We start from the raw sequence: 15346 nt of genomic DNA, 5'->3' as shown, positions 1-15346 counted from the left end.
TGTGATGGATTAGTGGAATTATAGACACTCCCCCATCTTCAGTTGCCATGGGTCACTGATGACCTGCAACTGCTGAAGCAGCAGAGGGGGAGGAAGCAGTGTTGGTCAGCTTGCAGCACTGAGAATTTGTGTGTAGTAAGTTGATATGTGGCCCATTTTAGGGACAAGATGGTGTTTTTTGTAGTTCATAGAATATCAGGGTTGGAAGGGACCTCAGGAGGTCATCTAGTCCAACCCGCTGCTCAAAGCAGGACTAATCCCCAGACAGATTTTTGCCCCAGATCCCTAAATGGCCCTCTCAAGGATTGAACTCACAACACTGGGTTTAGCAGGCCAATGCTCAAACCACTGAGCTATCCCTCCCTCCTTGTATTAGATCTATATTTTAATAACATAAGGTGCCCATGAGTTGAGGCTTTGAGCACCATGGGAAGCTGTCAAATCAGTGTGGCGTAAAGGTAGGGTGTTTTTGTTTGTTATAAATTAATTGTTAAAAAAAATTCTATTGGTCCAAGTTCCCATGGAAACAGCCTCCAAAATAAAATTTTCCTGTTGGCCACCATAATATTTTGCCTGAACCTGAACGTGAAATTGACATGCGTTATAACCAAAAGTAAAACTAGTGCTTTTCATTGTCAAAGCCAAGAGGCATGCCAAAGTGAGAAACGAATTAGATTTTAAAATCTTTGAACTGGAGTCAGCTAAGGGATCAGTAACACAGACTGACACACGTTTCCTTCCCTAGGATTTTTAACTACGTGTCCCCTTTTCAGGTTTGATGAAGCAAAAGGATTTTGGTGCCAGGTGCTAGACGGAGGGAAGACTAAATGCTTGGGAAAGAGTAAAGGAAGGAAGTACCCTGACATGGATTCCTCGGTGAGTAACCAGCTTGGGGAAATGTGCCTTGCCTGGAAGAGGCATAGTGGGTTGAAGGAGAGCGCTCTCAGGCAATTAGGGACAGGTGCAGTGTCGGTGGATTTTTTGAGATATGGGGACTACATGCCAGTGACGGCAGACAGGACCTTAAGTAAGTGCTAGAGCGATGCCTTTCAGGGCAGCGACAGGATTGCATGTACCCCTCGCTAACATGTGCTCTCTCTTCCCCCTGCAGTCTCGGCTGTTCCTCACAGACTTCTATCGGGAGTACAACATCGAGTTATCCAAGCTGATGAACAGACTTGGGCAGCCCCTTCCCACGTGGCTCCGCGAGGAACTGCAGAATTCCAGCTGGAGCTGAGGTGGAAGCCCCTGCCCCGGTGCTGCTGGATGCATGGTGCTGTCTATCCATGGGTATAAAAGCCAGGTGGAAAATACACTATGATGGCATCTCTTGTCAGTCAAAAAACTAGAGAAAAGAGCAGCAGACAAGATCTTGGGCTGGTGATAGGAGCCCTTCCCCCTCCCGCTGCTGCGTGGGATGTGTCATTGCAGGGGGTCCAGCGAGACTGTTGCACCCAATGCGAATCAAGCCTCTAAATATTAATGGTTTGTTACAAAACTTTTGTAAGAAAGACATACAAAGTGTAGTGGCTGCTCTAGGAGGACTGTGATCCCAGGGAACATCTGTGGGCTTCCCTCCCCCCCCACCCAGAGGAGAGCATGCTAACCCTTTGAAGACTGGGATTTTTCAGACTCCTATAATACTACTGTCTGAAATGGTCAGTACCTAGAGGGTTAATGTCTTCCAGTTGTGACAGGTTTGGGGCACAGCACCTGGCCTTTGTTGTTGATAGCAAGGTGGTAATTGCACTTTCATAGCAGGAAGAGCCACTGCAGCCCAGAGAGTGGGGGAATCAGGAGAACCCCAGCTTTGGGGAGCAGTTTTAATGCCAGCCATGAAAGGCAACATTTCCTCTTCCTCCTTGCACATGGAGTTTGTTCTTTGGAGATGGATCCTGCTGTTGGTCACCTGTGTGGCTCCCTCAACAGCATCCTCAGCTTAGGCTCCCTGCTCAGAGAGGAGGTGTTGTAAAGTGGACTGCCTGGCCCTGCCTGCAGCTGTGCCCTTGGGATAGTGTGTCCAGGGAGCTAGGTGAAGGGGCAGAGGCTTGCAGAAGTTGTCATAAAGAATCTGTCTGTTGTCTTCCAGAGGGAGGGGAATAGAGGTTGCCAGATAGGTCCTTTACCTCCTCCTGGGATGGGCTTGATGACCCCTGGTTGCAAAGGCTCTAAGCCGTGCTGCTGTTTCTGAATATAACTGAGGATCGTGTCCTAGTGGCAGCTTCCTCTCTTGCGTATTTCCCAGGCATTACTGATATGGGGCAGACTGGTCCAGTTCTTTTCTGGGGCTGCATCAGCATCCACATGATGGCAGGTGCCAGAAGCTACCAGGCCACAAAGCTAGTTTCTTCAGTGGTGAGAGAGGAATGGAGTGAAAAGGAACATCCTCTGACTAGCACTTAGTTATCTATCATCCCTGCAACAGATCTGGTGCCCCTGAGGATGTCATCTGCTCAAAAGCTGAGTAGGAGCAACCTAGGCAAGATGCAGGGCACTCAGAGCAGAGCGTGTTGATCCTCCCTCAGTGCGAAAGAACAAGGCCCTGGTCCTTGTGAATTAAAAGGGAAGAGACATTCTCAGCCCCTGTACCAAGCCTGATAGCTTAGTGAGAGTAAAAGCAGCTCTGCTGCCAAGGGACTGGGACTTCTATTGCAGAGACAATTGTCCAGCTGCATTGGGGGGGGGTTTGCTTTCCCCTGCAGTCCCTGAGGTTGGCCACACGTGGAAAGGGAATACGCAGAGTGCTAATTCTGACAAAATAGTCCCTGCTGCTGTCTGGAGTGATTGTTTTCTTTCTTACTGAGCCCTGGGCATCTAAATTCCAACTTCCCCCATCTCGCTGCACGGAGGAGAGTGGCTCTGGAAACAGCTTTTTTTACTCCTTCTCCAGCCTTATAGCAGGGGTCACTTGGAATGGTATCTGACCCAGACAGGAACACAACGTATGGCAACTTCTGTGGTATCCTTTTTTCTAAAGGGGAGAGAAGCTGTTTCAGCCAAGCTTTTCCATTGAGCCTTAGGTATTGTGTATTTTTTAAATGGTGCATTTACCATTGTATGTAAATGTGTATAGTATGCAATATAGTATTTTATTCCACATGCCCTAAAGAAGGGCTAACCTTGTGCAACCAAAAAGAGGAACAGAAATAGAAACCCATCTCCCCCGTTAGAACAGAGGAGAGCCCCACTTCCTGCACTGGATTCATGTATAGTGTCATTCACATTGAATGATGATAATGGAGAAATTCTTGGCTCTCGAAGCTGAGCACAAGTGTCTGAATAAAGGCTAGAAGTAGCATTCAGTGGATTCAATAAATGTACCACTTATTTTCTATGAGTTGTGATGGTTTGGAGTGTTGTCCTCTTTCTGGTTCTGGGCTCACACACATCCCTGGGCTTGGGCAAAGGCAGGAAACAAAGAAGCTACAGCTTAGACGAGTGACCTAAGCTGGTATTTGGGAAGGGTGTGGTGGGTGTTAGGAATAGGGTCATGAAGATGTGCAGTGACAAAAGGGGGCAGATGTTACAACCAGCAGCACCAGTACCACTGAGCCATAAAATTAAATGGCGCAGGCCAGCGAAACAGTTCCCTCCCGTCTCAGTGCACATTGTGAGTGATGAAGCACTGCAAACCCCCACAGTCCTGCCATGATTCACCAGCCTGCCTGTAGGCTTCTGGCCAGTGTCTGCAAGCCCGAAGCTGTTGGTAAAGGCTTGCTCTAGTCAAGAAACTGCAGGCAGAAGTCTTGACCATCCCTGTGCTGCCACTGAGCAGCCAGCCTCACCTGACATGCAGCAAAGAACAGGCTTTTCTTTAGGGCTGGTGCTAACGTTGGAGGTGGTCCAATGCTGCTCAGAGAGCACGGGCTAGCAGCCTGAGCTTGTTCACATCATGTTAGCCTCAATTCAACTACCCCCAGCAGCAGGGGGTTGCTATTACACTTCAGAAGCAGGAAGCTGCATTCAGCATAAGCAGTGCAGGTATCTTTACACTCTGCCTCCATATAGAACTCTAGTGTGTGTTCTCCAAGAGGCAGGCCCTGTAACCAAGTGTAATATTACCCTGGCCCCACTAAGCGCCCCTAGGGGAGTGCTCTGTGCATTGTCATTACTTCCTGCCACTGGGCTTGCATTGTTTCTTTTCCTGTTACCTTGATTGTTACAGGTTTGAGTCCAAGATCTTGTCACAGACCTTGTCCATTCAGACTGGGAAGGGACTCTTTTTTTCCCAATACAAAGGTCAGTGATTTTACACACAAACTAGTTCACTCCTCCCTTGTATGCTAGAGCCACTGCTCTGGACAAATCACATTTTATGGCTATTCATGTCCACTCTAGTTGATGGAGAAGAGCTGGTTTTAAAACAACCCCCCACCAGCACATTTGTTTGAAGTAGCCACCCATTTCCCAGCCAAAGCCTTCTAACCCTACAAACACAAAACGAGGTTGGACCTGAAGAACCAGCCCTCTCAGGTTGGGGTGGCCTTAGTATGACCCTGCTAACTTGAAGACTGACACTGTCTCATGCCAATAATATATAGCTTACCAAGAGATTCAAAAAGGGTTTGGTCAGAGCAGTTGCTCCAAATTAGGCTAAATGAACATAAGAATGGCCACACTGGATCAGACCAAAGGTCCATCTAGCCCAGTAGCCTGTCTTCTAATAGCAGCCAATGCCAGGTGCCCCAGAGGGAATGAACAGAACAGGTAATCATCAAGTGATCCACCCCCTGTCACCCATTCCCAGCTTCTGGCAAAGAGAGGCTAGGGACATCATCCCTGCCCATCCTGGCTAATAACCACTGATGGACCTATCCTCTGTGAACTTGTCCAGAGCAGCAATGCAGGAGAACTAATCACCAGGCGCTAGCACAGCCCAGCAACCTCATAGAGTAACAAGCGAACACACACAAGTTACTGCAGAGAAAGGAAGTAACCCACACCAATGACCTCTCACAGAAGCTAGAACAAGCCTAACATTAAAAAGCTGCGACCATGCAATCAGTGGAGCCAGGGCCAGAAAGCTCTCGACAGCTTAGATTGTATTAACCAAGGCCTGAGACTGACAGAGTAAAATGACCCAAAAGGAATTGGCTGCATTAGGGAGCATTTGAGTTCTGAGTTAGGCTAGTCTCGGCCATGAGGGCAGCCCACCATTTCTAGCAAATGTAAAGTGAGGCTCAACACATAAAAGGAGAATTCCAGGTAATTTACCTGTCCCACAAAAATGAAAGCCACAAGCCAGGAGCTGTGGGGCACTGCCTTGGCTGGCTGTTAGAAAGTCACCTTGCAGCAGGGCCGGAATATCAGGACGCCATCTGTAATCAGTTTCCTTTCCATGTAGGTCACTGAGCCATGAGTACAATGAGGCAGCAACTCCAGAGCTATGATCAGGGTTTTGGCGCAAACAGTGGACCCCCTAAACAAACTGAGTCACTGGATTAAAAATCAGTTTAAGAAAACTTTTGTGAGGCAAGTAGTAAGAGTAGCTTGCCTAAAGCATTCATCCTGAGGCTAGAGTCTGATTACATCCAAAACCAACCTTCCTCTTGGGAAGCTGCAGGTGACAGAAATCAGGAAGAACCAAGCACCCATTGTATTTTAAGGGGTATGTTGTTTGCCAGCAGCTTTCCATGATCAGATTCGTGCTGGAGTGGGAAGAGCCCTTTCTTAAGCACAGCTGCCCAAAGACTGTATGGGGGGCTGGCCATTTTTGGGAGCAGTGTGAAAAAAGCGAGCACTAGGAAATGGGGTGAACCTAAGCTGTACCTGGGCATAGCCAGGAGAGCAGCTGAGTCTAGGGAAGAGTCCATTCTCTGCACTGTGGTCAGAGCCTCTCCTGGATGAAGTTCACTGCCCCCTCTCAATCTTATTGACTTGCCCAAATTTCTTGTCTCGGCTGTTTCCAGCTGAAAGGGGAAATACCACCCTGCTAGCAGGAGAGACCCCAACTGCAGGGGGACTCCTCCCCCCCCCCCCAGTTTTGTACCTGAGCTCTGCTCACAGCACAGGTCCTAGCCCCAGATGGATCTCTCAACTGCACACATCTTGAATGTGACATGTGATGAGCTCCCAGCTTCTACCCTTGGGGTGGGGAGTTCATTTACAAACAGCGGCAGGCTGTTTAAGATAACAAAAGGCATAATTAAAGATAGGAAACCAAGGGTAAGACTAAATGGTGAGAATGGAGCGTGGTAGCTAGTGGTGTTCCCCAGGGGTCTGTACTGAGACATATTCATAAATAATCTGGAAAAAGGGGTAAACAGTGAGGTGGCAAAATTTGCAGATGATACAAAACTACTCAGGCTACTTAAGTCCCAGGCAGACTGCAAAAAATAACAAAAGGCTCTCACAAAACGGCAGATGAAATGCAATGTTGATAAATACAAAGTAAAGCACATTGGAAAACTTAATCCCAACTATACATATAAAATGATGGGGGTCTAAATTAACTGTTGCTGCTCAAGAAAGATCTTGGCATCATTGTGGATAGTTCTCTGAAAACATCCACTCAGTGTGCAGCTGCAGTCAAAAAAGCGAACGGAATGTTGGAAAGGGATAGATAAGACAAAATATCATATTGCCTCTATATAAATCCATGGTACGCCCACATATTGAATACTGCATGCAGATGTGGTCAGCCCATCTCAAAAAATGGATTTGGAAAGGGTACAGCGAAGGACAACAGAAATGATTGGAGGCATGGAACAGCTTCAGTACGAGGAGAGATTAAAAAGCCTGGGACTTTTCAGCTGGGAAAAGAGATGACTAAGGGGGACTATGATAAAGGTCTATAAAATTGTGATGTGGAAAAATTGACTAAGGAAATGTTATTTACTCCTTCACATAACACAAGAACTAGGGGTCATCAAATTAAATTAATAGGCATCAGATTTAAAACAAATAAGGAAGTATTTCTTCACAGTCACCCTCTGGAACTCTTTGCCAGAAATGTTGTGAAGGCCCCAACTATAACAGGGTTCTGATAAGTTCATGTAGGATAGGTTCATCACTGGTTATTAGCCAGGATGGATAGGGATGGTGTCCCTAGCCTCTGTTTGCCAGTGGGCGACAGGGGATGGATCACTTGATGATCACCTGTTCTGTTCATTCCCACCGGGGCACCTGTCATTGGCCACTGTTGGAAGACAGAATGCTGGGCTAAGTAGATCATTGGTTTACCCAGTACAGCCATTCTGATGTTCTTTAATAGTACCCAGCTGTAGCTGCCTCCTTTCCCCCATTGTAACCCACTAAACCCCTCCCCTCTGAGAGCTGAGATTGAGTCTTGATGGGGCTGTCTCTCTCCGCAGAGTTAGTAACAAAGTAAGACTATACATTAAAATTTTAAACCCAACCAGTGTCTTGCCACAAGATGTCAGAACATGTATTAGACGGATTGGGCCAAAAGAACTCTGATGAGATACAACAAGGACAAGTGCAGAATCCCATGCACAGCTACAGGCTGGGGACCGACTGGCTAAGCAGCAGTTCTGCAGAAAAGGACCTTGGGATTACAGTGGACAAGAAGCTGGATACGAGTCAGCAGTGTGCCCTTGCTGCTAAGAAGGCCAACGGCATATTGGGCTGCATTAGTAGTAGCATTGCCAGCAGATTGAGGGAAGTGATTATTCCCCTCTATTCGGCATTGGTGAGGCCACACCTGAAGTATTGCATCCAGTTTTGGTTCCCCCACTCGAGAAGGGACGTGGACAAATTGGAGAGTCCAGCGGAGGGCAACAAAAATGATTAGGGGGCTGGGGCACATGTCTTATGCACAGAGGCTGAGGGAACTGGGCTTATTTAGTCTGCAGAAGAGAAGAGTGAGGGCGGATTTGACAGCATCCTTCAACTACCTGAACAGGGTGGTTCCAAAGAGGATGGAGCTCGGCTGTTCTCAGTGGTGGCAGATGACAGAACAAGGAGCAATGGTCTCAAGTTGCAGTGGGGGAGGTCGAGGTTGGATATTAGGAAACACTATTTCACTAGCAGGGTGGTGAAGCACTGGAATGGGTCACCTAGGGAGGTGGTCGAATCTCTTTCCTTAGAGGTGTTTAAGGCCCAGCTTGACAAAGCCCTGGCTGGGATGATTGAGTTGGGGATTAGCCCTGCTTTGAGCAGGGAGTTGGACTAGGTGACCTTCCAACCCTCATATTCTATGATTCCATGATTCAAGCTGAGTGGGTCTAATATTTATTTAATTTTCTTTCTTTTGGATAGGAATTAGATACAGGGCTCCTGTCAGCTAATTGCCAAGTTATCTGGAATCATGGTTAAAGTCGCCCCCCCCCATCTGAAATGGTGCCCCTGCCTAACTGGCCTCTCAGCAAGGGCTATTATGACAAACCTGCCACTGGCCCTCAGTTGGGGGTGGGGGTAACATGATCATATACTATGACCCATGATTGTAATGGAGCACTTCTGCCTTAGAGCACATGAACTAGCGCCCTGCCTCAGCTGGCGTAGGGACTATTCACTAAGTATTGGCCTCGGGGAAAGCTGGCACCACATTTCTAATCAACTGAGGGCTCCCATAAATCACTCAGGCCACAAAAGTGCAACTGGTCCCTCCCATTGCTCCTCGATGCTGCCCCGCCCCCGTTCCAGGTGGGGCACTACAGGACCTGGTCTTGATCCTCAACTCTGGTCACAGGGTAGAATTCACCCCACACCCTCACTGCCCCTGGCCTCCCCCGCCTCCCCCCCCACCACATCCATCCCCCCTCTCCCCATCAGCTCTGGACTCCGCTGCCTTTTTGGCCCTGCATTCCCTGCCCCCAATTCACCCAGGCCCCTGCTGGCTCCCTGAGGGGGGTTGGGGAGGGGAGTGTCAGTGCAGGCACCAGCACGAGTTGGTGGCTGGACTCAAGACCATCACAAATTTTTGTTGTGAGAACCTTTGGTCCAGGCTGAACATGCAATTGCCCTGTTAGGCTACAGGTCCTCAGCATACGGAACTCTTCCTAGAGGGGAGTGATTGAACTGCACCCGGCTGGGACATGAGGCACTCTGAGAAGGCTGAGAGTAAATCTAGCTTCCTCAGGGATTCAGACTGAATGAGATTTAGAGCCCTACTCAGGTCTAAGCAATGCCACATTCTCTCATCTGGCCTTGAATTTAGGGCAGGGCCTCAGATCAGAATCTCTGGGTTCAATGAAAGTGAGACAAAACCTTAGCTAATGACATCCTTTGCCCCTGCCAGGTTTTCTCCCACTTCAGAAGATGAAATCAGGAGGCTAATTCCTTCACCCCTATTCTCAGAAGTAACCAGCAGGAAGAAAGCCATCTTGGGCAACAAACGCTGATTTAATAAATCAGTAAAGGCTGCTGGGAGCCACTGGGGCTCAACTTAGCCAAAGCCAGGGATGTCCTGACGGCCACAGAGCCTGCTCAAGCTGCCTGAAAGCTCTTGTGGTAGCAGGTGGGAATGTGCCATTTCAAAGATAACCTGCAAGGGTGATTGTTTGCCTTCTCCCAGGACCATGGAGGAAACTTCACAGCCCCTTAGACTGCATGGCAGGGGAAAAACACCTTCCTCATTAAATGCTCCTGCTCGCGCTCAGACACACACTCCAGCACAGCTCAAGGAGACGGTTTCCTAGCAAGCTTAGTCCTGTGAGAGACGGGCAGAACCCCCTAAAACTATTTTTACCTGGACCCCTGTCTGGGTTGGCCATTTTGCTCAGTCCACATTTGTCTTGAGTGAGATCCCATCCCATCTGGTGAACTCCCCTATCCCTTTTGCTGTGCCTGCTGAGACTCTGGTGTGGCTGCAGCTCGCCTCCCTATGCTGGGAGCAGTGGCCATTCACATGAACACAGAAGGCCCTCCCTCTCAGAAGCAGAAAAGAAAACGAGTACATGACACCACTGTCAGACATACATGGTGATGCACACAGAAAAAGATCACCTGTCCCGCTACCTCCTTTTGGCTATAGCGATCATAGGGGCTACATGGAATTAGAGCTGGTACATTTCCAGCCAGAAATTCCCTGCTAACCTCATACAAGCAGTCTCTGTTGTGTCAGCCCAAACTAAGGATCCTGGTGACAATACTTTTCTCCGCATTGCCACCTCCTCCTGATTGTGTGTGTCTAGATTCACCTGAGCAACCATCTCCCCACTGGAAGTTTAGTCTCCAACTCCATATTGTGGTTTAACCAAGTCTCTGCCTTGCCCTTTATCGCACATTTCAAGCTAAACCCACATCCTCAACTCAGGACTATCACCTGTGCTCCTAGCACTTGTGTAAGGTGTGTAGCTTTGCTGCTTTCTCCTGTACTTCCTGCATTTCTTGGAGATGATAGTAAATGTTCTCCTCTGTCTCCCCTCCACTGTTCTTCACTTAAACCTGGGGGAAGGTTGGGAAACAGTTTTCTTTCAGAGCCTTCCTGATAACCCCGCACTGACCCCAGGAGGTAGCCCTACTCTGATCGGACAACCCCCTCCCAGCACAGAGAGCACACCCATGTGCCAGGAACCCAAACCTCTCTTTGGATCACCTGGCTGTCTCCATTTTCAGCACTGCAGATAACTTGAGTCAAACCCAGCTGTCAGTTATGCAGCACCACCCGTTACCTTTTACAATGCCGGTCTCCCAGCGTACTTGAGTGGATAGCCAGGGTACTGAAAGCTCCAGGGCTCATAAGGGGACCAAAGTTTGAGTTCACATTCAGTGAGACACCAGCAAAAACCTCACCTCTGTCAAACGCAGATGTTTATGGAGGCTCATTATTACAGCAGCTTTTTAATTTGTTTTTCACCTGTCTAGAGTAGGAAACAAAAGGGCAATGTTGGAGCTTTTAACAGGGGCCTCAGGCAGGGGAGAACCAACACTTGAGTATTACCACCGAATTTAAACTGTTCTCATCAATAGCTACTGGAACAACTTACTGGATTCTCCAGCACTCAAGATGGTCCCTTCTGGCTTTAAAATCTATGACTTTTTTCCGAATGTCACTGGAGCTCGTTTGGATTAAAACATCCCCCAATGGCACTTAAGCCCAAACGCAGGAAGAGCCAGAGAGTGAAACTTTGTTGGTACTGGCCAAGGCAAATGAAGAGCAAAATGCACAACTAGTGAAAAGTGCAAGAGATTCTTAATTTCCTTTCAGGTTTAATGATCTGAGGAGTCAGCAGTAACACATGAAAGGATTTTTTTTAACATGTCTATTTAACATGGCAGCAACTCTTTACGTTTCCTTGATATAAAAAAATGTTTTCTCAAATGAACATTCTGTAGCACGTCCACCACAGTCTTGCCCACTTATTCAGCTGAGCATCTCGCCAAACTAAGCAGAGAGCTAATATTTTTCACTACATACCATATAACGGTTAGGTATGGTTAAGGGAGAGTAGTTTCTGTTAGTACGGGACTTTGGAGACGTGACGCTCTATGCACAGTAAGAGCCAATTACTCTATCGCTCACTAATAAATTAACAAACAGGAGCCTTGGCATTCAAGTCCTGATGGCCAGTGAAGTTAAGCAAGGACACACAGGAATCCCCACTCCTTTTACACTCAGCCATGAGAGTTGAGAAGGAACTCCCCAGCCCCCGACAGATAGGCCAGTTAAGGTGCTGTCTATTGAATGGCTTGGAGAAAAGTCCTCTTCCAGTGCTGTGCCAGGCAAAAGATTCTCCAGCCTGCCACGGTTTTACTGAAAGCGACAACCCCCACGCTCACCTCTCCCAGCCTGGATTTGCCCAAGTGCGACAGCTACTTGTGAGCCCTTCAAGAGCGATCACTGGCCCACGGCAGGAACATTCCACCAGAGCCGAGAGAAGAGGGAATCAGTCTAAGAAAACGAGTGTTTAATCAGGAAACGAGAAGAGACCAGGGATAAGAAATTGATTACAGGAGAGTAATACCCCAGCCAAAGGAACACGATTGTACAACTCAGAACATCCTACGGAGCCAGCAGTGCCCGGGCAGCAACACTCCTGGGAAAGAGCCCCAGCAGCTCAGCCAGGCCTCCAGGCAGCTGAGCACAGTCCCGGTGCACGACTCTCCAACTCCCAGCCTCTCCCATCAGAAGCCGATGCAGGGAATTGTGCAGGTGGCTCGGCAGCGAGGAGCTCCCTGCTACTCCAGCTTCTCTCAGCAGGTGGTGCTGCGAGGAATGGCCTGGGAGCTCTGCAGAGTCCGGCCCAGCCTCCCTGACAGAAGCTGGCATGTGGAGAGAGAGAGAAGCCCATACAAAAAAAAAAAAAGAAGTTTACACATTTATAAATGCCAAAATAAATATTTGTTTGAAGACAGACTCTCCCCGCCCTCAAACATGCGCACACACACTGCAAACCGCTCGTGGGACAGCCTTGGGGGCACGGGGCGAAATCAAGGATACACCGCAGGGAAGCCAGCTCAACTGCCTCTCATTTCCTCCCCCCTTACGAAGGCCGTGGCCTGCGGGGGGTCGGAGGAAGAACAAGTGAAGCTGAGCACTGCTATGCGGTGGCGCTGGAGAGGAATGTCACAGTATAAATACATCAGATCAGTGGTTTCCAACAAGTTAAAACTAAAATTAAAAAGACACCATAAGGAACGATGGTGTGATTGGAACTAAAGCTACCCAGGGTGGAGGTCTGCAAGTCTGTAGCGTTCTGCCTGCTGTCACGGGGAGAAGGTGGTCATTTCCAGAGAGACCCTTTGCCACAGCTCCTTGGTCTGCTTGCTGCGCTTTAGGTTCTGGAGGATATCGTTGAACTGCATCATGCCCATAGGAGTCAAGCAGAAGGCGCTTCGGGCACTGCGGATGGCATTCACAAAGTCATCGTAGTCAGCTGGGGTGAGGTGGATCAACCGGTGGTGGATGTACTGGGGGGACAAGGAGACAGCATTCAGGTGTTTGCTCTCTCCACCTTAATGTTGGCTGTGAAGTGCTCAGCGCAGGGCTCAATTGCTCCCAAGGTGAAACATCACAGGATTCTGCAATAAGGGTTACCAACACCAGCACCAAGACTCAGAGGCTCTGACCAGCAGGTTAGCTGCTACAACAGATGACACTGCTATGCCTCACACCCCACGGAAACCAACCGGGACACTGAATGAAAATCCAGGTCTCCCACCTTACTCTGCAACAGGCAGCTACTACAAAGCTCCTGAAGGAGAGAACCTATCAGAGTGCAGCACAGAAAATGCCCATGGGATAAGGAAATCCCCCAGACCCCAGTCAGCTCCACACACGCAGCCTCCACCAGGCCATGTGCATTCTGCAGGTTACACACAAGGGCCATTTATAGTTCCATCCACCCCAGCATGTTCACGGTGTCTGCGCCACACCTCCTTTCCGCTGCTACCGGGGCAAGGGAAGCTATCCTTTTTGAAAAAACAAGGAGGAGTCCTTGTGGCACCTTAGAGACTAACGAATTTATTTGGGCATAAGCTTTCATGGGCTAGAACCCACTTCACCAGATGCATGAAATGAAAAATACAGGAGCAGGTATAAATACATGAAAGGATGGGGGTTGTTTTACCAAGTGTGAGGTCAGTCTAACGAGATAGATGAATTAACAGCAGGATACCAAGGGAGGAAAAATAACTTTTGAAGTGGTAAGAGAGTAGCTCATTACAGACAGTTGACAAGAAGGTGTGAGTAACAGTTGGGAGAAATTAGTACTGGGGAAATTAAGTTTAGGTTTTGTTATGACCCAACCACTCCCAGTTTGCTGATACAGACTAACACGGCTACCACTCTGAAACCTATCCCTTTTGAGTAACACTGATGCTAAATTGCTGCAGGGTAACTCCACGATTTCTGCTCCAGGGGCCTAAATCAGTCACCCCCACCAGTCTCTTGGCTGGGGCCCCAGTGCTGCTGGCCCAGTGCATGAGAGGATGTTCCTTTCACGTGTTTTGCAAAAACATTTCAAGTCAAGCTTCGGTAGTTCTCACACAGAGATCTGTTACACCAAACAGCCTCTAGGTGGCAGGTTAGTATATTCAACAGAGCCTTTAGATCAGTGTCCTCACCCCTCTGATAATTTATTCACGGAGCAACAGGTGTGTGGATTGGTCCCCTGGCCATTTTTGCCAGGACTGCCCTGGGTTGGAGGTACAGCCCTGCTATCCCAGCTGGCCACAAACTGGGATTTATCCTGTTTTCAATAAACCCCAGGATACCTAGGCACTCCCAGGCCACTGGCCAGCCTGCCTCCTCTACACACCTGTGAATGGGAGTGCAGGTGAAGGGTAGAAAGGGGTCTGGAAGCCTGAAGAAGGGGAGCTACAAATGGTAAGAGAGGCGACCCAGACAGAGGGAGAGAGGCAGCCACAGTGATGAGCTGCCAAATTTTTAACAACGGGTTCCCTCCTCCCTCCAAAATTTTAACAACGGGTTCCCTCCTTCCCCCCCCCTCCGTGGGGGGGGGGGGGGTCGTGCCCCATCCAACCCCTCATGTTCCTTAACACACACACTCCGAGACCCCTGACCCATCCCCCCCTTCCCTGTCCCCTGACTGCCCCTTGCCGCCCCACCCAACCCCTCCTCTCATTCTCAATGACCCCCCAGAACCCCTACCCCATACAACTACCCCTTCTCTCTGTCCCTGAGTGCCCCCACCACCTCATCCAACCCTGCTCTTTCCTGACTGCTCCCCGGGACCCTTGCCCCCATTCAATCCCCCTGTTCCCTGCCCTCTGACTGCCCTGACCCCTATCCACCCCCCCACAACCCACCCCCTCCCTGCCCCCTTACCACACTGCCTGGGGACCGGGTCCACTCTGCCAGGACCACGACCGGCGCCGCGGCCCGACTCCCTGGGCCGGCCCAACTCCCCAGCACCGGCCCCCCGGCCCGGCCCGACGGCACAGCACCGGCCCCCCGGCCCGGCACCGGGGCCCGGCCCGACTCGCCGAGCCGCTCGGCCCGACCCGGCGCCGGGCCCCCGGCCGCTCGGCCCGACCCGGCGCCGGGCGCCCGGCCGCTCGGCCCGACCCGGCGCCGGGCCCCCGGCCGCTCGGCCCGACCCGGCGCCGGGCCCCCGGCCGCTCGGCCCGACCCGGCGCCGGGCCCCCGGCCGCTCGGCCCGACCCGGCGCCGGGCCCCCGGCCGCTCGGCCCGACCCGGCGCCGGGCCCCCGGCCGCTCGGCCCGACCCGGCGCCGGGCCCCCGGCCGCTCGGGCCGGGCCGGCACCGGGCCCCCGGCCGCTCGGGCCGGGCCGGCACCGGGGCCCGGCCGCTCGGGCCGGGCCGGCACCGGGGCCCGGCCGCTCGGCCCGACTCGCCGGGCCGGGCCGGCACCGGGGCCCGGCCGCTCGGCCCGACTCGCCGGGCCGGGCCGGCACCGGGGCCCGGCCGCTCGGCCCGACTCGCCGGGCCGGGCCGGCACCGGGGCCCGGCCGCTCG

The 15346-nt window shown here is 50.8% G+C and overlaps 2 protein-coding genes across 22 annotated transcripts in view; one reads left to right on the top strand and one right to left on the bottom strand.

Moving 5' to 3' along the window:
• NDST2 (N-deacetylase and N-sulfotransferase 2) overlaps window positions 1-3332 on the top strand; it is a 271555-nt gene extending 268223 nt beyond the window's left edge. For all 19 annotated transcript variants that reach the window (XM_045023107.1, XM_045023115.1, XM_045023106.1 and 16 more), the window contains 2 exons: window positions 774-876; window positions 1112-3332. In XM_045023107.1, the coding sequence (XP_044879042.1) occupies window positions 774-876; window positions 1112-1237 (229 nt within the window). In that variant the 3' untranslated portion in view covers window positions 1238-3332. The remainder of the gene's footprint in view (window positions 1-773; window positions 877-1111) is intronic.
• Window positions 3333-11095: 7763 nt separating this feature from the next.
• ZSWIM8 (zinc finger SWIM-type containing 8) overlaps window positions 11096-15346 on the bottom strand; it is a 168390-nt gene continuing 164139 nt past the window's right edge. For 2 of the 3 annotated variants that reach the window (XM_045023766.1, XM_045023768.1), the window contains one exon: window positions 11096-12816. In XM_045023766.1, coding sequence (XP_044879701.1) covers window positions 12613-12816 — 204 coding nt within the window. In that variant the 3' untranslated portion in view covers window positions 11096-12612. The remainder of the gene's footprint in view (window positions 12817-15346) is intronic. The other variant, XM_045023767.1, reaches the window with a different exon arrangement.

This window comes from Mauremys mutica, chromosome 7, assembly GCF_020497125.1.
Source record: "Mauremys mutica isolate MM-2020 ecotype Southern chromosome 7, ASM2049712v1, whole genome shotgun sequence".
Classification (NCBI taxonomy): Eukaryota; Metazoa; Chordata; order Testudines; family Geoemydidae; genus Mauremys; species Mauremys mutica.
This window is presented reverse-complemented; position numbering and strand designations above follow the sequence as displayed.